The 24,192-nt window shown below is 45.4% G+C and overlaps 1 protein-coding gene across 1 annotated transcript in view; it reads right to left on the reverse strand.

Annotated features, from left to right (window-relative positions):
* The window catches only part of GLG1 (golgi glycoprotein 1), a 111,365-nt gene that overhangs the window by 18,735 nt on the left and 68,438 nt on the right, over positions 1-24,192 (reverse strand). The window contains exons 7-16 of the mRNA XM_049786335.1: positions 22,981-23,164; positions 19,095-19,309; positions 15,994-16,115; positions 13,847-13,948; positions 11,972-12,125; positions 8,986-9,123; positions 6,520-6,606; positions 4,770-4,832; positions 3,826-3,939; positions 2,615-2,703 (exon numbers count right to left, since the gene is read on the reverse strand). Coding sequence (XP_049642292.1) covers positions 2,615-2,703; positions 3,826-3,939; positions 4,770-4,832; positions 6,520-6,606; positions 8,986-9,123; positions 11,972-12,125; positions 13,847-13,948; positions 15,994-16,115; positions 19,095-19,309; positions 22,981-23,164 — 1,268 coding nt within the window. The remainder of the gene's footprint in view (positions 1-2,614; positions 2,704-3,825; positions 3,940-4,769; positions 4,833-6,519; positions 6,607-8,985; positions 9,124-11,971; positions 12,126-13,846; positions 13,949-15,993; positions 16,116-19,094; positions 19,310-22,980; positions 23,165-24,192) is intronic.

The raw sequence follows: 24,192 nt of genomic DNA on the forward strand, positions 1-24,192 counted from the left end.
TAAGCCTGCCAGGAGTGATTCCCGAGAGCAGAGCCAGGAGAAGAACCCTGAGCATCACCGGGTGTGGTCCAAAACAAACCCTAAACAAAAATGGAGTAAGGTTTGCATTAAACACGCCCTGGTCATGGGGCCAGAGAGATAGCACAGCAGTAGGGCCTTGCAAGTGGCCGACCCAGGACCAACAGTGGTTCAAATCCCGGCATCCCACATAGTCTCCTGTGCCTGCCAGGAGCTATTTCTGAGCAGCCAGCCAGGAGTAAACCCCTGAGCAACACTGGGTGTGGCCCCCCCAAAAAAAAGAAGTCATGAAGTAAAAGCTCATCCTTATTCTGCCCCAGTTCTTTAATGCCTCAAGCTTTCAAGCTTTCTTTCTTTCTTTTTTTTTTTATTTTTTGGGTCACACCCGGCAGTGCTCAGGGGTTCCTCCTGGCTGTCTGCTCAGAAATAGCTCCTAGCAGGCACGGGGGACCATATGGGACACCGGGATTCGAACCAACCACCTTTGGTCCTGGATCGGCTGCTTGCAAGGCAAACACCGCTGTGCTATCTCTCCGGGCCCCAAGCTCTTCTCTTCTCTTCTCTTCCTCTTCCTCTTCCTCTTTCTCTTTCTCCTCTCCTCTCCCTCCCCCTCCCCCTCTTTTCTTTTCCTTCCTTCCTTTCTTTCTTCCTTCCTTTCTTTCTTTCTTTCTTTCTTTCTTTCTTTCTTTCTTTCTTTCTTTCTTTCTTTCTTTCTTTCTTTCTTTCTTTCTTTCTTTCTTTCTTTCTTTCTTTCTTTCTTTTTCTTTCTTTCTTTCTTTCTTTCTTTCTTTCTTTCTTTCTTTCTTTCTTTCTTTCTTTCTTTCTTTTTCTTTCTCTCTCTCTCTCCCTCCCTCCCTCCTTCTCTCTCCCTCCCTCCCTCCCTCCCTCCCTCCCTCCCTCCCTCCCTCCCTCCCTCCCTCCCTCTCTCTCTCTCTCTCTCTCTCTCTCTCTCTCTCTCTTTCTTTCTTTCTTTCTTTCTTTCTTTCTTTCTTTCTTGATAATACCTGGCAGCGCTCAGGGCTTACTCCTGGCTCTATGCTCAGAAATCGCTCCTGCCATAGAGATAGCATGGAGGTAAAGTGTTTGCCTTGCAATCAGAAGGTTGGTAGTTCAAATCCTGGCATCCCATATGGTACCCTGAGCCTGCCAGGAGAGATTTCTGAGGATAGAGCCAGTAGTAACCCCTGAGCACTGCTGGTTGTGACCCCCCAAAAACAAAACCAAAAACAAACAAAATATATTTGGGGCCGGAGAGATTGCATGGACGTAAGGCATTTGCCTTTCATGCAGAAGGTCAGTGGTTCAAATCCCGGCATCCCATATGGTTCTCTGAGCCTGCCAGGAGTGATTTCTGAGCATAGAGCCAGGAGTAACCTCTGAGTGCTGCCAGGTGTGACCCAAAAACTAAAAAAAAAAAAAAAAATCGCTCCTGGCAGGCTCGTGGGACCATATGGGATGCTGGAATTCAAACCACTGTCTTTCTGCACGCAAGGCAAATGCCCTACCTTCATGCTATCTCTCCGGCCCAAAGCTTTTGTTTCTTAACGAGATCTCAAACAGAGCAAAAGACTGCTGCTTCCCCAAAGAATAACATAATGGAATGATTTTGAATGTGAGTGGGCTCATTTCTTTATTCACTTAAGTATAATATCTGTATTTGCCACAATAGTTAGATTACCTGAGCCTGGAACAGTGGTCTCCTAGCTGTTGCTCCCATTTTTTGAGTTTTTTTTTTTTTTGGCCACACCGAGCAGTGCTTAGGGATAACTCTTGCTCTGTGCTCAGAAAACACTGTTGAGAATGCTCAGGGAACTAGATGAAGTGTTGGGGATCAGACTCAGCTGGACCATGTACAAGGCACACAGACATCCTATCTGTTGTACCATCCATTGCTCTGCCCCAGTTGCTTCTTGTTCGATTTTGGTTTGGGGGCCACACCCACCTAAGGGGTTACTCCTGGCTCTGAGCTCAGGAATCACTCCTGGTAGGCTTGAGAGATCATGAGATGCCTGGGATCAAAACTGGGCCAGCCATGTGCAAGGTAAATGCCCTACCTGCTGTGCTATCTCACTTGTCCCCGGACACTTGCTTCTTAAACAGTGTGTCATGACCCCATCTGGCATCCAAACCAAATGTTGGGATAGCAAGACACTTGTCTTCAATTAAGTTTATGACTTATTATTAATAAATTTTAAAATGTTAACATTTAAAATTAGGAATCATTATGTTTATGTGTCATCACTTATACTTAGAATCTGAAATGTTTCTTACTACCTTTTATACCTATTTTATATACCTACCTAAGTGGGGTTGCTCAAACACTGCTGGGGCAAAAAAAGCAGTTGTGGTTTAAAGTTTGTAAGCCCCGTTCTGCCAATGACCACCCAGGATAGAATCACTGCTACCAACATGGCTACAGAGATCTCGGCAGATGGTCCAAGGGCTCAGCCTGCTCTTCCCCACAGCAGTGTGTGAGGCCTTCAGGGCCAATCTCCAAGGGGTAAGAGGCTGCAGCCACCCTGGGAAAATACTCTCATTCAGCGCTTTGGAGAGACATTAGGGCAAGCAGAATGCATCCACCAAAAAAACAACCTACTTCTTTTTTATGTTGGGACAAAGTTTCAACACGTCCTCCTTGCAGGCCATCTTAAACTTGTAGGAGAACCGGAAATCTTTCATCTGTACCTGCAAGTGACAAGAAAGCAAACCAGAGCTTGGTGGCAGCACTCGATCCTTCCCAAGCCAGAAAGGACATGCTTGACCTGCCCATCTGACCCAGCTCCCGAGGATGCTGTCCATGGACACCTTCCCAGAAGGCAACATACACCTTCCTGTTACCACCTGGCAGTTCTCTGGCACTTCCTCCTGAAGTTTTCCTTCAACCTCAAACCTTGTATGGTTTTATGTCTCCTCATTGACCCAGCTAGAAATATACTTATCTGTGGATGTGCTTTGAGTCTCTTGACTAGTATTCACAGTCAGCAAGGGTAGGGTGAGTGCCCAGTGCTGGTCTTTGGGCCTGGTCAGGAGGCAGAGGGTCTGGGGGATGAGTGAGGCCTATTCCTCAGAGATGCCTCTTACTGGCTGCACTCTGTACTACCTCAGGATTTAACCTTCTAGCACAGACAGATGCCAGGTTCGGGTAGCACAATTTACAGAGAAACAGGCACTACAGTTACTCAGCCCCTACACTCTGGGTCGTTGGGTCACATGGTAATACCAAACAGCAAGGAAAGCAAAAACACTGCCTGCAAGCAAGTGACAGTGGAAACTCCCCAAGATCCAGTTGTTCCGGGACTGGAGAGATAGCATGGAGGTAAGGTGTTTGCCTTTCATGCAGAAGGTCATTGGTTCAAATCCAGGCATCCCATATGGTCCCCTGTGCCTGCCAGGAGTGATTTCTGAGCATGAAGCCAGGAGTAACCCCTGAGCACTGCCAGGTGTGACCCAAAAACCAAAAACCAAAAAAAAAAAAAAAAAAAAAAAAAAAGACCCAGCTGTTCCACTAGACTGTGTCATTCTTTTAAATCACTGGAGCTGGAGAGATACTACAGGGGAGAGGGCACTATCCTCCTATACTGCCAACCCAAGTTTGATCTCCCATACCTCATAGTCCTGAGAGCCCACCCGGAGCGTAGAGCTGGGAGTAAGCCCTGAGCCCTGCGGGATGTGGCTCCCCCTGCTTCACAAAAACAAAACAAACCCCAAAACCGACTTTCCACAGAAGGGGGAACTGGTTTGACTGAGGAAGGGGCTCAGGAACCAGCCACACTGCCAACACTGCAGTGTACACCGGAGGCAACTGACCAGCTGGAAGTGAGTGACCCCAATGGCACACTTCTCGTTCATGTCCTTCTGGTGCTTGTTCTGGATCAGACATTCCATCAGGTCCCCGGAGTCAATCTGGTTATCTGCCACATCCTGGGGAAGGCAGAGGGTACACACACTGTCACTTGGAACGAGCAACGAACAAAGTCGATGGCCAGCTCGTAAGGATATAAACAAGCTCCTTCTAAAGGCTCTAGAGGAAGGTACTTCCAAACACATACCCAAGCCACCTGATAGGGCTGGAAAAACGGCACAGCAGATCAGGTACTACAGAGGATCCTCTGAACCCCTCTAGGAGTAATCCCTGAGCACAGAACTGGGAGTAAGTCCTGAGCACTGCTGGTATTGCCACCAAATAAACAAATCAGAGGGAATCATATGTGAGGAGCCAAGTTTACACAGCAGCTGTTCCACGTGTCTCACATAGTATTTGGACTCCTCTCAAACTAGGATGCAGCTCACAGGCTGTATTTTTTCACACCCAAAGTGTAAGTAATTGAATAGGTGAGTAAAATCCAGTAGGAAGAGCATGAGCTGGACCAGCAGCATGGCCCTGGCCAGTGTAGAAACTGACTTGTCTCCTATATGGGGCACTCCTGACCCACTCATAAAAGGCAGCAGCAACACGGGTCTCATACAGTAGATGATGCACTGTGTCCTGGATGAAGGCACCTGCAGAGACCCACTTTCCATTTTTAACTGTAATGAGCCGAGGGTCTCAGGAGTAAAATGTGTGCTATGACTCCAACACTGCGTGTGTGGGTACATGTATGTACGAACATGTGTACTGTAAGGAGCTGAAGGACTCTACTGTCAAGGAGTCAAGTGTGTGCTATGACTCCAACACACCAGGAGAGGGGGTCAGCACAGAAGAAATTTAAGGAGTTCCGTTTCTCACCACTCTTTCCCCAGACATCACTTACGTGGCAAAAGTTCTGAATGATGGGTTCGCAGGCTCTCATCAGCAAGGCCTCTATCTGAATATCCTGCGGAATATGAAAAGCATCAACAACTCTTCTTGTGGGAGCAGATAAAGTAATTTCTGTTTTTGAGCCATCACCTCACAGACAGACATACTGGAGACAACTTGAAGTACGCAAGTTTGATAGCCCTGGCACACAGAAAACTGCTCATTTACTACGTTGGGCAAGACCAGTTTTCTAGAGACAGATTTTCCTTCTGAGAATGAGAAGAGAGAACTAAGAATAGTAGGTAGGCCCATCCTGGTTTGAGCCCTGACACCACATAGGAACAGCCCTTTGAGCATTGAGCCAGGAATAAACCAGAGCACCGATAGGTGTGGGCCCAAAACAAACAAACAAAAAAGAAAAAAAGACTAGTAGGGCAGGCCAGAAAAATAAAGGCATTTGCTTTGCACATGTCTGACCTGGGACCTCCTATGGTTCCCTAAGTACCGCCAGGAGTAAACTTGAAAAAGAACCAGGAGTAGGGCCCGGAGAGATAGCACAGCAGCATTTGCCTTGCAAGTAGCCGATCTAGGACCAAAGGTGGTTGGTTCGAATCCCGGTGTCCCATATGGTCCTCGTGCCTGCCAGGAGCTATTTCTGAGCAGACAGCCAGGAGTAACCCCTGAGCAACGCCAATGTGGCCCAAAAACCAAAAAAAAAGAAAAAAAAAAGCCAAGTTTAGTGTAAACTCCTTTGCCCCCCCCCCCCAATCAAGAATGCTAGGGGGCCTGGATAATTAGCATAGTAGGGAGGACATTTGCTTTGCACATGGCCAATCCAGGTTTGATCCCTGGAATCCCATATGGTCCTCAGAGCCTGCCAGGAGTGATTTCTGAGTCAGACCCAGGAGTAACTCCTGAGCACTGCCCAAATACCAAAAGTAAAAAAAAAAAAAGAATGCTAGGGAGATAAAACAACAATATTAGTATGTAAAGCCTTTGGACATTTTCCAAAATGCGAGATCACAATGCAAACTGGGATACCCAACATCTGCCCTTAATTTAGAAGCCCCTAAACCAGAGGCCTTTGGGGGAGCATGTGAAATGCTTTGAAGCAGACAGATTAAGCCCCATGCAAAGCCAGCTGCGGAAATGGGACCTTTCTTGAAAGAGTCTCTCAGAAAGTGCTCAAGGGCCCCCAGGACAACGAGAGAAAGTGATAGAGATGAGAGGCTAGAGAGAGATGCAGGAGATGGAGAGAGAGTGAAGAAGGAAAATGGGCTGGCTGAGAAATATTTTATAGTATTGCTGATGTTGACAATGCAAGTAATTCTGAAAGCCTTGGGACCAAAAATATCCAGACATTGCTTGGCTGAATTCTGCCTCCACAAGATGAAAGTTTAAGACATTTTTAGATCTCTATTTCCAAATAACGTGTTTCTGCTCATGAGCTTCTTAATCCCGTATTTTTTTGTGTCTGTTGTTTTCAGGATGAAATGGGGATAAACACACACATTCAGTCTTGCATTTGAATAGAAGCTCAAGGCTTTGATTTCGATGCATACACAAACTCTGCAAATGACACAATGGTCTCTAGATCTCACGAAAAGAGAACAGGGATGCTTGGCCTGTACCCATGGAGCCACAACTGGCTTTGCTAAGAGATGGGGGCCAGAGTTCTAATCCCTGGGATGCTTCTAATTTAATGACGAGTCCAGAAATGATGGAATTTAGAAGGTAAGTGCTTCTGGGTCACCCCCACTTACCTCAGACTCCAACTCAGTGAGGTTGCCCACGATGTCTCTGCACTCAACAGCCAAGTCGTCGAGGTGATCCTGGAGGCACTCAAGCTCCTGCAGACAAGATGGGCGAGCAATGCATTTGCCAAAGCCTCAAAGGAAAGACACTGGGATGGATGGCAGGGCTCCTCCTTCCTGCATGGTTGTGTTGCTTCTTTCTGTTCTTTTTCTTTGGGGCAGGGGGAGGATCTACACCTGGCGGTGCTCAGGAGTTACTCCTGGCAGGCTCAGGAGACCGTATGGGATGCCAGGAATTGAACCAGGGTCCATCTCGGGTTGGCTGCATGCAAGGCAAATGCCCTACCGCTGTACTATTATTCCAGCCCCATCTGTTCTAAAACTGTTTCACCAAACAGAACCCTGGAGCTTTATCTGTTCCCCCAAATGGGTCTATATGGAAGGTAATGACTTGAGGGAATAGCGTGGTTCAAAGAGGAAAGAAGATACAATGGCAACACAGACCCTCCAAAGGTCCAACAAGCACCATCCTGAGTCCTTGCCCACTCAGGCCTTCCTTCCCATCCAGCAGCAGCAGCACTTCATGGCGACCTGTGTCGTTTTCATCCTTTGTCTCCCATTCAAAAGCTAACGATTACTAAATGAGAGATTCCTAGTGAAACAACACGGATACTGAGACTCCTGATGTCTCAGGAGGATCGTCAGTTTGCTCTCTCACACTGTCTCTCAGCAGTGTGCACCACGACACAGTCTAACTCACACTTGGGATTAGGACCGGGAAGAGGAGGACGAGGAAAAAAGCTGTATGTATTGGGCAGCATGTCTTAGTGTGAGTGCAAATCATAATTCCTTTAAGGAAGGATTTCATCCAAAGGAAAGTCTACAAAACCCTGGGGGTTGAGTGCATTGATTCTGGGAAAAGGGAGACTTCTCACAGAACTAACTCACTCTCTTCTCCCCCCCCCCTTCCTTCCTCTCTCTCTCCCCCCCTCCCTCCTCCAGAGATATCAGAAAGCTAAACTACAGGAACTTTTTTTTGGGGGGGGGTTACACCTGGTGATGCTCAGGAGTTACTTCTGGCTATGTGCTCAGAAATAGCTCCTGGCTTGGGAGATCATATGGGACGACGGGGATCAAACCCAGGTTCATCCTGGGCACCTGCTTGCAAGGCAAAAGTCCTACCACTGTACTATTTCTCCGGCCCCTACAGGAACTTTTACAACAAACCTGACAAATCGAGAACCACATGGAAATAGACTAACATTCCCCATAATAGCACAACTGCGTGGGTCAAGCTTCTGTTTTAAAATGGCCCATTTCTGGAAGCTGGAGTAACAGTACAAAAGCAGGGCAATTGCCTTACATGCGACTGACCCGGGATGGACCTAGGTTCGATCCCTGGCATCCCATATGGTCCTTCGAGCTTGCCAGGAGCAATTACTGAGCCTAGAGCCAGGAGTAATCCCTGAGCACTGCTGCTGTAGCCATGGACACCCCCCCAAAAAAAGACTATTTCTGGACACGTGACTTCCTGACAGCTTCATTCTGAGTTGTGGGTTAGTTTATTTTTGGGGGTTGGGGATGTCACAAATGAAACCTGGAAACTCAGTTCACTCCTCAATTTGTTGTTAATGGGGTTTTAAACAAGTAGCTATTCTTTGCTGCTTGATTTTCCTACTATAAGATGAAAGACCTTGATAAAGGTAATGCAGACCTTTAATTCTAGGATATTTTGAGGGACTGGAGTTAGGGGTGAGCCAATTCCCATTGAGAGCTCCAAGTCACTTTTAGGGCCATGCCTCACAGCTAACACTCACCATGCAGCAGTACATAGCCATTTTTTTTGCGCTATCTGCCTGACTGGGATCCAGAATTTTCCACCCCCCCCTTTTTTTGTTTTTTTGTTTTTTTTGGCCACACCCAGCGATGCTCAGGGGTTACTCCTGGCTGTCTGCTCAGAAATAGCTCCTGGCAGGCATGGGGGACCATATGGAACGCCGGGATTCGAACCAACCACCTTTGGTCCTGGATCGGCTGCTTGCAAGGCAAACGCCGCTGTGCTATCTCTCCGTCCCCCCCCCCCCTTTTTAACTAACACAGGGAAAATAATCAATTACAAAATATAGTAACTGTAATATAAAGACAACTAACTGTTTGGAAACAATGATCCTCAGACAGAGACCAAAGGGAAGGGCCAGAGCGAATAGCACATAGCAGGGAGGGCATTTGCTTTGCACGAAGTCAAAGGTTTGATCCCTGGCATCTGAGAGGACCCAAGTTCAATTCGAGGTACGGCATGTCCTATGAGCACTGCCAGGAGTGACAACTACTCCAAGTCTTATAGATAAGTTGAAATAGTATAATCAAGTAAGCAGAGACAGACTTCCTGGTGGCTACCCTCTCTCTCAAACAGTAACTTTGAATGCTGGTGCACTAACTGTGATTTTTGGGTAACTAAGGAGCTCAGTCTCTTACCTGTCCAGTTTCTGTTTTCTCACTGCACCATTTGCCAAGATCGATCAGGCACTTATCCTGGAGGGAAGGATCCAGTTTGACATCCATGGCACGTTGGTGCAGGATCCTCTGGACTTCAGCTCGGCACTCCCGGGACAACTGTACAAGGAACATCAGGCAAATGCTTACTCGGCTCCAAGTTCACCACATAAAGCAACTCAATTGCCAGGAAACTGACAAACGACCTCACAGTTACTGTGCAAAGCTTTGCGCCCTGAGGTTTCTTCCGGAAAAACACTGGCGTGTTCTAGGGGCATCTTTAACTAGCATCTAGAAATGGAATCAGACATTGGGGCCACACCTGGCGATGCTCGGGAGTTGGTTGGTTACCAAACCCCCCAAAAAAAAAACAAAACAAAAAAAAAAATCACTCCTGACAGGTTTGGTGGACTATACGGAATGCTGTGGATCAAAATTGAGTTGTGAAGTCAGAGAAATAGCATAGTGGTAGGCCGTTGGCCTTGCACACAGCTGACCCAGGACAGATGGTGTTTCGCATCCCAGCACCATATATATGGTCCCCTGAGCCAGCCAAGAGCTATATCTGAGCATAGAGCCAGGAGTAACCCCTGAATGCTGCCAGGTGTGACTCAAAAACCAAAAAGAAAATAAACCTGAGTTGGCTGTGTTCAAAGCACATGCCCTACCCACTGTGCTACTTCTCTGGCCTACATTCAGCATTTTCTATATGGAACACAGAAATATCTTTTTCAGGGGCTGGAGAGCTAGCACAGCGGTAGGACATCTGCCTTGCATCCAGCCGATCTAGAATGGATGGTGGTTCAAATCCTGGCATCCCATATGATCCCTCGTGCCTGCCAGGAGTGATTTCTGAGCGCAGAGCCAGGAGTAATTCCTGAGCATCACCAGGTGTGACCCAAAAACCAGCCCCCCCAAAAGAAATATCTTTTTCTGAGTGTCCTCTTAAAAAGCAAGCTGGATTCTTGGTTACAGAGCTTGTTGCTTAGCTTGTTGCTTGTTGCTTAGTTAACCTGCCACGATGCAGTGGCTAGAGGAAAATAATCCAAGCCAGGGCCCGGAGATATAGCACAGCGGCGTTTGCCTTGCAAGCAACCTATCCAGGATCAAAGGTGGTTGGTTCGAATCCCGGTGTCCCATATGGTCCCGCGTGCCTGCCAGGAGCTATTTCTGAGCAGACAGCCAGGAGTAACCCCTGAGCACCACCGGGTGTGGCCCAACAACAAAAACAAACAAAAAAAAAACAACAAAAAAAATCCAAGCCAGGAGAGAATAAACACATAGATTTGGATCGAGAACTAAGTTAAAATTTGTTTTTTTTTTTTTTGGGGGGGGGGGGCACCATACCTCGGGAGTGCTCATGGGTTAATCCTGGCTCTGCGCTCAGAAATCGTTCCTGACAGGCTCAGGGGACCATATGGAATGCTGAGGATCGAACCTGGGTCTGTCCCATGTCGGCCACATATGTATAAGGCAATCTCCCTATTTGCTGTGCTATCACTCTGACCAGTTCAATTTTAATCAAATGGAAAACAATCAGGAACAACTGTCACTGAGGCCTGAGAAAGAGCACAGCAGGGAAGACATTTGCCTTGCACACAGTTAACCTGTGTTAGATCCCCAACATTCTATATAACCCCCCAAGCAACATCAGGAGTGATTCTTGAGTAGAGTCAGGAGAAAGCCCTAAGCAGTGCTGAGTGTGGTCCCACTCCCTGCCTTAAAAAACAAACAAACAAACTGATCAGGATCAGATTCTTCTGGTTGACTTAACTGTTAGCAGAGGAAGAAACAGATGAAAATTAATTATTTTTGGAAATGTGAGAATGCTGTCATATGCAGGAACAGCCTTTGTCCCTAAAAAAAGCTAACACACCTGGAATGTGAGGGATGGAGAGCAAGTATGGACCTGGACATTCTGTTCAGAGACATGGAATATTCTGGAAGTAAAGATGGTGGTTGCAAAAAAAAAAAAAGATGGTGGTTGCACAACACTGTGAAAGCATCAACTGCCACTGAATTCCTCTCTTTCAGATGGTTAAGGGTCCAGAGTGATAGTACAATGGATAGGGCATTTTCCTTATATGTGAACCACCCAGGATTAGATCCCTAGCACCCCATACAGTCCCGAGCACTTAGTGGGCCGAAGAGATAGCACAGTGTTAGGGCATTTGCTTTATATGTGAACGATCCAGGAAGGACAGTGGTTCGAATCCTGGTATCGCATATAATGCCCTGAGCCGGCCAGAGGCAATTTCTGAGCACAGAGCCAGGAGTAACCATGAGCATCGCTGGGTATAACCCAAAAACAAAAACAAAAGCAAGAAAAAAAGAAAAGAAATTACTCTTAGTGGTGCTCAGAGGATTGTATAAGATGCCGGGTTCAGTACCCAGGTCAGCCATGTGCAAAGCAAGTGCCCTACCCGCTGTATTCTCTCCAGCCCAGATGAAAATGTTATTGAAAGGGTTGGGCCACATTTGGCAGCACTCAGGGGTTACTCCAGGCTCTGTGCTCATTAATCACTCTTGGCAGGATGGGGGACCACATGGGATGCTGGAGATCAAACCCAGGTCAGCCATGAGCAAGGCAAGCACTATTCCTGCTGTATTCTCTCTCTAGTCTGAATGAAATTCTTATTTTTATTTTTTGGGTCACACCCAGCAACACTCCTACTGATGTGCTATCTTGAAAGCCCCTGAATGAAATTTTTAAAGCTATATATATAGAGTAGTCTTCTTGAAACTCAAGACTTTAGCAACCTAAAGAAAAGGCTGGACAGGTCCCTTTATCTGCTTTTCTGAATCCATGCAGTCTAGTTGGGAAGAAGAAGCCCAAACCAAGTGCCCTGTGGTACAGCAAGCATGGCCATCCCTGCCAGATATGCTAGAAAACCATTTCCTAGGATGACCGAGTCAGAACAATGCATGGCAGATTCACTGGCTTAAAAAGCCAGTGCTGAGTGCATACCCGCCTCCCCTGCTCCTCGGTGCGGTAGGCATGTCTGTACAGGCAAGAGAACACGGTTCCGGGGGGCATCAGCTCGCTGGTTTCGTTCCAACCGTGGGTGTGGCAGAGCCGAGATGCATCTCCCTGGCACTTGCGGTATAAGACAGGGTCCAGCCTAAAAGGTTAGCACAGTTAAAGCATTTGAAGGCAACCACTCAAGATTTGCCTTGGCCCCTTCTGAGACATGCTAGGGCCCTGCTGGGGCAGCAGGGCTTTAATCAGCCGCAGTGTAGGACTGCAGGTAAGCACAAAGATTCTGAAAGTCTAATCTTATATTTGGGGAGAGGGGTGGTATTGGGGTGTTGCAAAGGATTAAAACTCAGGTCTCAAATATAAAAAGCATATACTCTACTGGGGTACGTTTCCTTTCTCATAGTGATCAAAATACAAGTTCTAAGTAAAGCTGACAGTGATGAAAGGCCCACAACACAGCAATAATATGTCCTGGCTAAAATCAGCAAACAAGTGTTGGATCTATTACCATGCAATTCCCCGATTTCTTACTCAAATATGCCTTTTCTACATATGAAATTTAATCCAGAAGATATTAGACTCACAAAGATTAAGAAATCACAAGGTAAAGAAATCTACATAACTTCCATTCTAGCAAAACTGTCCCTCTTCTTTTGCGCAGACAGTTATATATTTAGCTGACCTGCTTACACGTATCCATTTAAAACACATAAAATTTAATGTCTAAGCTGGAGATAGTGTTAAGTACCTCACTGCTACTGCTGATTTTCTTTTTTTTTTTTTTTGTGGTTTTTGGGTCACACCTGGCAGTGCTCAGGGGTTATTTCTGGCTCCAGGCTCAGAAATTGCTCCTGGCAGGCACGGGGGACCATATGGGACGCTGGGATTCGAACCGATGACCTCTTGCATGAAAGGCAAACGCCTTACCTCCATGCTATCTCTCCAGCCCCTACTGCTGATTTTCTAAGTAAGACTAGCTGGTGCTGAATCTCATTTGTGTTATAATATCAACCTTGGGAGAAAGCTTTGGCCAGGAAGGCTCATAGCAAGCGAGCAGCCTATGAGACTATGAAGCTTTCCTGGGTCAGCGGTGAAGGAATTAAGATGATGAAAAAGCACACTTTTGATTAATGTAGTAAAATGCTACTTCAGGTTAGAGAAACCAAGTAAGAACAGGAACCTTCCCACCTAGACTTCTACAGGTCTTTTCTGAGCTAATCTGAGGAAACAGAAAAAGAGATAGACACAGTGACACTTCTAAGGAATCCTGAAGGACTCTCTAAAAGGGTATGAGCAATACACCGGAAAAAACTGAGGAAGCTGGTCAATGAGGGAAGCAAGAAGAAGGGTGCAGTGTGGGACAGGAAGACAAGAAGAGAGGACAGTGATCTGATCAAACACATTGTTCTTCGAATTCATCTCTCCCACCCGTTCTTAGCCTAGCAGGATGACAAAAAAAAAAAAAAAAAAAAATCAAGCTATCGCTTACTGAGAGGAGCCTCTTCAGGTAGAACATTTGCTAATTTAATTGAAAAAGCACAATGAGGTCCAGACACACATGAAGGGGCATTTGCTATCCTAGGACACCCCCTCCCCCCCAAGAACCTGAACTTTTTCTAACCAGAAGTTTGTGGAATTGAAAACAAGTAATCTCAACTTCCAAAGTGAATGGGGACACGTGTACAGACCTGGTTAGAAACAACTCTGGAAGCAAAAAAGAGAAGGTGGGGGTTGGGAACAGACCCATTTTCCCAGAATGGAATAAAATGCCAAATTCTGACCAATTATCTGAGAGCACAAGGGCACCAGACACCAAGGAGAGGAAGCAAGTGATGTGCCCCTTTTTGGCTCCCAAACACTCACTTCCAGTCCCGGGAGATGAAGTACTGCAATTCTAAGAGACGGTGCTCACAGTCTTCCACCATCTTCTCGGTGTAGAGATGCTCCATAAGGCAGGAGAGGATCCTGTTGAGAAAACGGGCGATATTAAAAAAAAAAACGAGAGACAGACAGAAACTAAGAGACTTCTGGACAGCAGGCGCTGACCTCTCACATCCATATTTCCTCAGCCCTTCAGAAAAACCTTTTAAGTTATGTTCCAAGCTCATTTGGGGTTGACTTTCTGAGACTCCTTCAAATGTACTCAATTCCTTCACAGCCACTTAGCAGGCAGTTCTCAGCTTGCACGAATTTCTCTGTGCAGCTGCTTCCGTTCTGACTGCTCATTATAAAAGTTTTCCTACATATGCCAAAGTAGGAGAACTGTCTCATGCCTACCATTCCTTTCCATAGCTGGACTAATGACCAAAATTGTTGAACTCTGCTCCCGCTTTGCTGACACTGATGCAAACTCCATATAACCTATAATTTTATTTGTATTAAACTGTTAATCTTACTACAATGACAACACAGCATTACCCGCCAAAGGCAAATAATTAAAACTCAATAATATCCTATCATTTCCCCCCATTTATTTCATTTCCCTTCTCAGCTGGGACCCAATAAAGAATATATCATTTCATTTAAGTGATGAGATCTAAACCAATTTTAACCTGTAACAGCTCCTTTCCTCCTTCCTCTTCCTCTTCCTTACCCTGCTTCATGGCTGATGCAGGTTTTTTTTTTTTTTTAATTAATACTTACATATTTTGAACCATACTTGGAAGTACTCAGGACTTACTCCTGATTCAGTGCTCAGAGATCACTCCTAGGAGTTTGGGGACCAGATTGGGACAGATCAAACCCAGAGCATGCTAGATAAGCGCACTATCCACTGTGCTGCTCTGGGCCCTCTTAAATATTCTAAATTAGCTTTAAAAGTGTTTGTCTCCTCTAACCATACACAGCTTTAAGAAAAAGCAGCTTTATAAAATCCTCTGCCATCTCATGAATTTGGTTGTCTATTCACAGAACAATGATATACATTGTCTTATTCATTTATTGTTGGGTTTTTCCAGGTGCAGGCTATGAAAGTATTTGCAGAATGATAAATTTGCTCTTAGAATCAACTTGGTTTTAAAAGCTATTTATAGGTCAAATGGAATAAAATGGTAGCACGTATGTCACTATAACAATTACCATTTTTGTATTTTTGGGGGCCACATCTTGCGGTGCTCAGGGGTTACTCTTGGGTTTGCATTCAGAAGTTGCTCCTGGCAGGCTTGGGGGACCATATGGGATTGAACCCAGGTCAACCTCGTGCAAGGCAAATGACCCACCTACTGTGTTATCACTCCGGTCCACAATTACTTTGTTTTTTGGTTTTTGGGCGACAAGTAATGCTCAGGGGTTACTCCTGGCTATGCACTCAGAAATCACTCCTGGCTTGGGGGACCACATGGGATGCCAGGGGGATCAAACTGCGGTCTGTTCTAGGCTACTGTGGGCAAGGTAGACAGACACCTTACCTCTTGCATCACCACTCTGGCACCCACAATTACTTTTTAATGATGATCAAATAGTTAATGCCTACAAGATGTATAGAAAAGTATAGAGCCGAAGTGCATTTCACTGCATCTAGAATGCTTTAACTTTACGAATAAACTATTTAGTGACCTAACATGATAAAACCTTGTATATTATCAGTTATTGGGGTGGCTTGTTGTTACTATTTTGGCTCAGCAGTGCGCAGGGCTAACTCCTGGCTCTGCACTCAGGATTCACTTCTGGAGGAGTCAGGGGAACATATGAGCTACAGGGGATCAAACCTGGGTTGGCTGTGTGCAAGGCCTTAGCCATTGTACTATTGCTGCAGCTCCCCTGCATAATTATTATTAGTTATTATAATAAAGACTGTTACAATGCTGGCACTAGATGTTTCTAGAACACCAGTGAGACATCACTAAGGTTTCTATTTTAAGACTAGCTTCGGCAAAGGTTAGTACATTTTCTTATTTAACAATCTTTCAGTTAAAATGTTCAACCATCCAAAAATCATTTGAAGGGACGTACCCTTTGCTGTACTGCCAAAGGAAACACAATGTGTATAAACACTGCAAACAGAAACTTACATTGGGTCTCCTGATCGGATGTGCTTACAGGCTGTCTGAATCACAGATTCGCATGCTTCATTCAAAGCTCTGTCAATGCGGTAATCAGCACCAGGGTCTGTCTCCTGAATCAGTGTTTGCAGCTGGGTTAGGAAAAAAAAATCAAGAAGTAATTTACACACAGGAAAAATAATGTCATCTTTTTATGTATTCAGGTTATCAGTTTGGCACATCACAAGTTATATTTTCAACAAGGGGCTACAACTGTCACTGGCCAAACTTGAAAAGATCTTGCCAAATACTTTCCAATGATTTCCATGCAAGATAAGCATCCTACCCATTGTCCTACCCTGGTCCCTGTGAAATTACTCTTCAGAGAACAAAGCATTTGGAACACTGAGAAAAGCTTTAAAGTAAGGACCAGAACTATTAATTCAGATATATAAGAACTCAGGCAAGAAGATTAACCTCTAAGCTCTGGTTTCACCCTACCTACCTCACCCACCCCCAGCTGGGACCAGAGCTTATTCCTGGCTCTGCACTCAGGGCTCATTTATGATGGGGCTCAAGGGATCACAATGGGGATTGAACCCAGGCCAGCTGTGCGCCTTCACCATTGTACTATCTCTCTGACCCAAAGTTCCAGTTTTTTTAACTGATGAAGATCATATGAGAAAACAGCATACAGAAGAAGGCTGTGTAAACTGCAAAGCGTTTTACAGATGTAGAAAGTGTCGTTGCTCCAGATGGGTAGCAGATGGCATTTGGGGTGCGAATATTAAGTAACAGAAAGCAAAGTTGACAACTACGTTTCTATTTTATCTAAATGAAAGAATTGGAAATTCTGTGTCATGAATTCAGCCTCTATAGGCACCTTCACTGAACCTTACACATCTGACCTGCTATCCTATAGGGATGTCTATAAAAGCACTGGCCCGTCACTATTGACTGGAGAGCATAAAACAAAGGAAATGAAGAAAGGCAATTTCAGTTCTTACCATCCTAACAGAAGTCAGTAAACAAGATGAAAGAAATATGAACGATTTTCAACATTCTGGAATGAAAGTTACTTATACTAATTTTTGAGTGGTTTAGGAGAAGTTAGAAAATGCAGGTCTGGGGAGCCGGAGCAATAGGACAGTGATAAGGCATTTTGCCTTACATACCGCAGACCAGGACAGACCCAGGTTCGATTCCTGGCATTCCATATGTTCCCCCCAAGCCTGCCAGGAGCGATTTCTGAGAATAAAGCCAGAATAAAGCAGCCTGAGTGCTGTAGGGTGTGGCTCAAAAAAACCAAAAGAAAAAAAAAAAAAAGAAAGAAAATGCAGGTAGTCAGTTGGTAGAAGATTATTGTCTAACAACAACCAAAATTCACTTATAGGACTGCTGACAAGACTAAAATACTGGGCCCGGAGAGATAGCACAGCGGTGTTTGCCTTGCAAGCAGCCGATCCAGGACCAAAGGTGGTTGGTTCGAATCCCGGAGTCCCATATGGTCCCCCGTGCCTGCCAGGAGCTATTTCTGAGCAGACAGCCAGGAGTAAACCCTGAGCACCGCCAGGTGTGGCCCAAAAACCAAAAACCAAAAACCAAAAAAAAAAAAAAAAGACTAAAATACTAATGTCCTGGGCTGGAAAGAGAGTATAGTGGGTATGGTAATTTGCCTTGCATGTGGTTGACCAAGGTTCAATCACCGGCATTCCTAATGGTTCTCTGAGCACAGCCAGGAATGATCCCTGAGGGCAGAGATACCAGTTAAGTCCTGAGCTCCGCCAGATGTGGCCCAAACCAAAAAGAAAATAAATGTATTAGCTACCAGTCTATGACTGACATGCTAACTTGAGATTCATAATGAATATATTGGACAGTGACTATTGAGAGAAAGAAATAAATGTCAGGCCCGGAGAGATAGCACAGCGGTGTTTGCCTTGCAAGCAACTGATCCAGGACCAAAGGTGGTTGATTCGAATCCCGGTGTCCCATATGGTCCCCCGTGCCTGCCAGGAGCTATTTCTGAGCAGACAGCCAGGAGTAAACTCTGAGCACCGCCGGGTGTAGCCCAAAAACAAAAACAAAAAATAAAAAAAGAAAGAAATGTCCTCTAGTCTCCAGTAGGTAAATGGCTCAAGGGATCAAGGCTATTTTGGAATCCGAGTCAGCAGTGTAGGGAATGACCCTAATGAACCTGAAGTGCTAAATGTCACACATTTAGTCCAGTCCTTGACTTCCTGGGAAAATGCTTCCAAGAAATGATTAAAGAGTAAACTGGGCAGTCATATTTTTACTTATCTATTTTGGGCTATAGCCAGCAATACTCTAGGTTACTCCAGACTCTACACTATGGAATTACTTCTGAAGGTGCTCAGGAATCATATGGGATACCAGGGATCAAATCTGGGTCAGGCATGTGCAAGGTAAGCCCCCACTCTGCTCCAGCCCCGGTGACAGGAATCTAAAATGATGCAACCACTTTTGAAAATAGCTCACCCATTTCTGAAAATGTTAAATACACATCTAAAATATGATCCATTTGTGTACTCTTAGGGGTCCAATGTTGGGGACAGGCAGATAGTTCCAGGTTTAAGGTGCTTGACTTGCATGTGGCTAATCCTAATCCCTGATACTAGATGGTGTCCCAAGCAACTTTGAGACAAACTCTTGAGTACAGAGCCAGAAGCAAGACTGTGTGCAACACTGGGTATGGCCCCAATTCACCCCACACCCCCTCTAAAAATAGGGGGAAAAGGCAAACTAAAGTACTGGGCCAGAGAGATGATTCAATAGACTGGACCACATGTACTGCATGCAAAAGGCCAGGACTCCATCCCCAGGACCATATGATCCCTCGAGCACCACCAGGTCTAGGCAGGCCCGGAGCACTAAGTGTAACCCCCACCCCACCCCCCCAAAAAACGGCCAGAGAGAATGAAAAGGGTGCTCTTCTAAGGTGCTTGCACTGCACATAGTCTACCCAGGTTTGACCTATGGCACCACATATGGGCCCCCAAATCAAAACTATACAAAACTAAATGACTCAGAAGAAGCCACAAGTTTCCCTGGAGCAGCTACTCAACAAGTATGAGTGACATTTCTGAAAGTGGCAGAAAAACTGTCCTTACCGCTTGCTGGCAGTTGACCCCAAGGTTCCCCTTCTCTCCCCGAACTACTTTCATCAGACAGTGCAGGGTTCGGCCTTTCCGGTGTAACCCCGAGCAGTGGTGTTCAATCTCTGCCCGGCAGCTCAGGATGATCTCGGGGCTCAGAGAAAAGTCCTCCATCAGCATGCGCCGGTAATCTAGCATCTCCCCCTGGCATTCGCTGCTCACCTGGCGCCCTGCGTTAGAGGAAGCCGTGACAAAAGGATGGGTCAGACAGGACCACACACAAAAGCACAAGGTTTTCCCTAGAATGCTGCACGACAAACCGACAATTTAGTAACTCAACAAATTAGGCCTTATCATGCAGGAGTTCTGTATTACATTACTGAGATTTTATACTAATGAATCAATAATGTAGTTACTTGCCCATGGAAGTCTTATTACTAAGATAAAATAATGGGGGTAAATTACACATCAGAATTATCCCTACATAAAGTAAAGCCCGTGGAAACACTATAGCAGTCCCTCCTTTATGCACAAGAACATGTTCCAAGCCCTCCGCAGGATGCCTGCAATCTAAGATGATATCAAACCCCTCATAAACTATCTTTTCCTACACATCATATTTGAGATACAGTATTATTGTTTGGTGGTTGAGGGACACACCTGGCAGTGCTCAGGGAACTTAAGGTGCTGAGGACCAAACTCAGGACCCCTGAGTGCAAAGCATATGCTCCAGCACTTCAAACCATCTCCCTGACACCTGTGATGAGGTTTACTCTAGAAATGAGGCACAGTGGCCAGAGAGATAGTAGAGTGGGAAAGGCTATTGCTTTGCATGTAGGCAACTGGAGTTTAAATCGGGTCTATCAAAGCAACAAAAGATAACATACAGTAAAAGATTAACTGCAATAAAATTAATTAAACAATGTATTATAATAAAATTTATGTGAATGTTGTCTCTCAAAATATCTTATTGTACCTAACGTTTCTGGACTGCAGGGGCTGCAGCTGACCACACAGTACTAAAACCCCCAAATATTCACTACTAATGGGAGCCAGTGATAGCATAGTAGCTAAGGCACTTGAGCCTTGCACACAAGCAATCAGGATTCAATCCCCAGCATCCCCTATGATTCCTGGTGTTCTATATGATCCCCAAACACCTTCAGAAGTAATTCCTGAATTCAGAGCCAGGAGTAACTCCTGAACATTGACAGATGTGGCCCAAAAGCCAAAATTAAAAATAAATTCCTATCAAGGTATGATAAGCTTCAGTTCCCTTACATTTTAAGTCTGTTTAACATTGGCTGAGTGACTTCTGAATTATCTGCTCATAACTTACATTTTAAAATATTTACTCTATTTGGCAACTGTTGAAATTGGATCATATTAAGCATACTGCTTCACAATATGCTTATAATAGGCACTAATTTCCATCTTTTCATTTCTGAAAAATTTCATGTAACACCCAGATCCAAAGTAAAAAGCCAGCATCTGCCTGCAAAATGCCTTTTGCTTTGTAATCCATCCAGGCCATCCACTGTCTACAGCTGCTACCCCAATGCTGACATTTTGAGCTTGTGAGTTTTTAACACATATGAAAACATTTACCACCAAATTTTGAGTTTTAGTAATTCTTTTATTTTCTACTTGACTAAACAATTATCCTGGCACTGTATATTTAATTAAATCTGGACATTTCACTTTTGCAGCTTTTATTCAGAGAGACAACTATGACTGGCCTTCTCAGCATCATCTGGGCTCCTATGTCAATGAGGTTTTAGGATCAAAAAGACCAGAGGTCTGACCTCACAGGACACATCCTATCTCAATTTCTTGTATTTATTTTTGTTTTGCTTTGTGTCCCACCTGGCTGTGCTCAGGGATCCTCGTAGTGCTGCTGGGGGGATGAGGAGTAGGGAAAGACCTCAGTATAATGCTGGGGATCAAACTCAGGTCGGCTGAGTGCAAGGCAAGCAACTTTCCCACTGTTCTATCCCCAGTTAGATTTTTTTTAAATCTTTTTTTGTTTGTTTTAGATGACTTGGTGATCAATACTCAGGGCATTGATCAAGTAATTGTGGCTCAGCACTCAGGGGTCCATATGCGGGTGCCAAGGATTAAACCCAGGGTTGGCCCCATGCAAGCAAGCACTCTATGTAAGATATACTATCTATCTGGCCCTGTTTAATCCACCCCCCTCTTTTTATTAATTTGGTCACACTCAGAAATAAAGCCTGGATTCACCATGTGCAAGGCAAATGCCCTACTATATTATCATTCTGGGCATCCCCTACCAGGGGTTAATTTCACCACTAATTTTTTGTTTTGTTTGGGTCACACCCGGCAGCACTTAGGGGTTACTCCTGGCTTTATGCTCAGAAATCGCACCTGATAGGCTCGGGGGACCATATGGGATGCCGGGATTCGAACCACCATCCATCCATCCATCCATCCATCCATCCATCCATCCATCCATCCATCCTTCTTCCTTCGAACCACCATCCATCCATCCATCCTTCTTCCTTTCTCTCTTTTTTCTTCTTTCTTTCTTTCCTTCCTTTCTTTCTCTCCCTCCTTCCTTCCTTCCTTCCTTCCTTCCTTCCTTCCTTCCTTCCTTCCTTCCTTCCTTCCCTCCCTCCCTCCCTCCCTCCCTCCCTCCCTCCCTCCCTCCCTCCCTCCCTCCCTCCTTCCTTCCTTCCTTCCTTCCTTCCCTCCCTCCCTCCCTCCCTCCCTCCCTCCTTCCTTCCTTCCTTCCTTCCTTCCTTCCTTCCTTCCTTCCTTCCTTCCTTCCTTCCTTCCTTCCTTTCCCACTGTCCTTCTGCATGCAAGGCAAACACCCTACCTCCATGCTATTCCTCTGGCCCCCATTCTCACCACTATTTCAATAATTTGGCTATTAAATGCACAATCACTCATTCAGCTGTCAGAAGAAATTCTCAACACGGGCAGCACTACTTTTTGTTTTATAAATGAGAAAAATGAGTATTGAAAATAGTAAGAAAAGTAAATACAAATGTACTCAGTAGGTAGTTTGAGCACAGAACAGGTCTTCAAACTGGAGTTTGTGCTCCTGAATCTCTGATTTTTGGGCCACACCCGGTAACGCTCAGGGGTTACTCCTGGCTATGCGCTCAGAAGTTGCTCCTGGCTTGGGGGACCATATGCGACGCTGGGGGATCGAACCGCGGTCCGTCCAAGGCTAGCGCAGATAAGGCAGGCACCTTACCTTTAGCGCCACCGCCCGGCCCCCTGAATCTCAAGTTTCAGGCACAGGCATACTCTAATAAAGCAAATATATCAGGGTTGGAACTATAGTACAGTGACAGGAAACCTGTCATAAGAGTATGACCCACCCAAGTTGGATCCCTGGAATCCCATGGTCCCAAGTCCTCCAGGAATAATTCCTGAGTGCAGAGCCAGGGGTAATCCGAATACTGAGGTGCAAGGTTAACCAGGTTCCATCTATTCAGGATATGCCTTTTACTCATTGAATGGAAGGACCTTCAGATGGAAGCATCCTTTGGATTGGTGCCTTAAACCACCTGTTCTCCACCTCAGGATATGGTCTGGCGTTTCCTAATAAAGACCCCGGATTTTAGGGAAATACCACTGGTGCTTTCATTTTCTATCACTGAGCATCTGAGGAGCAGAAGGAAGGCTTGTGTGTGAAAGTTCCTAAATCTGTTTTATCCCATTAACCATGAGTGGATTATTTCTTGCGTTGGTGTTTGCTTCCAGACCCTGTCTCTCCAATCCCTGGGATTGGGATATAACGCTTCCACTACACCATAGGTATGGCCCCAAAACAAACAAAGCATATGTAGGAGGGAACTAATATGTGCAGGTTTAAGAAGTCTAGGAACCCAAAAAAGGAAGAGGGAGGCCAGAGAGACATTCTTACCTCTGTGCACAGCTGACTCCAGGCACATGAGAAGGTAGGACAGCCTGGCTTCTCGAGACCGAGGGAGATTCTCCACATTGCATCGGTACTTCTTCAAGTCGCTCTTACAGGACTTGGCCAGCGAGTAGCTGACTTTATAGTCCTGGGCGATCAGCTTCTGTCGGGTTGTCAGCGCTTCTCGACACTGAAGAAAGAGGGAAGTGAAAGAGTTGTGGGAGCGAAGGCGAGGGTGTTGGGGGGCTCAGTGTGCCCAGCTGTGCCCAGCATTCTATTAGAATTGAGCTCTAGCCCTGGGAAGAGGCACAGCTCTGTGGGGCACATTCCTTCCCTAGGTTTGATCCTTGGAAGAGCAAAAAAAAAATTAAATAAACAAACAGAAGCAGAAGTGTGTTGAACTTGTGGCTAAAGTAGTGGCAAATGGGGTGGGAACAGCTGACTATTCCTGAGCAAGTAGCAGAGTTAGTGGTAGGTTCTGTAGATCAGCTTGACAAACCTTTTTTTTTTTTTCTTTTTGGGTCACACCAGTGACGCTCAGGGGACCATATGGGATGCTAGGTTTCGAACCCAGATCTGTCCTGGGTCAGCCGCATGTAAGGCAAATGCCCTACCACCGCTCTATCACTCTGGCCCAACAAAGCAGTTTTTCCTGACTCCAGCAATATTCCTAGGGCATGTGTCACCAGAATCAAGGTGGTCAGTAATAAAAATTGCAATCAATAAATATTATTTCTTTTACGTTTATTTTTTAAATTACTCCATAGACAATACTTTAAGAAATGGAAACGAAGGCCAGAAAAATAGCTCAAGGGGCTGGAACATTTTCTCTGTGAGGTCTGGGTTTAAACTAAAGCACCACACAGACACCTAAGCACCTCCAGGAGTGCCCCAAAACAGAAACAAGAACCTGAAATGAGGGGTTGGGGAGATAGCATGGAGGTAAGGTGTTTGCCTTTCATGCAGGAGGTCATCAGTTCGACCAGGCATCCCATATGGTCCCCCGTGCCTGCCAGGAGCAATTTCTGAGCCTGGAGCCAGGAATAACCCCTGAGCACTGCCCTGGGTGTGACCCAAAAAACAAACAAACAAACAAAAAAAAGAACCTGAAATAAAACACTTTCCTTAGGCTATACAGGAAAGTGTAACACAGGATATAAACCAAAAGTTGTGTGAGAACTATTGTATATACCCAAGACAGAGAAGCCCATAGCAGTG

Source organism: Suncus etruscus, chromosome 14 (genome assembly GCF_024139225.1).
Source record: "Suncus etruscus isolate mSunEtr1 chromosome 14, mSunEtr1.pri.cur, whole genome shotgun sequence".
NCBI classification, from domain to species: Eukaryota; Metazoa; Chordata; class Mammalia; order Eulipotyphla; family Soricidae; genus Suncus; species Suncus etruscus.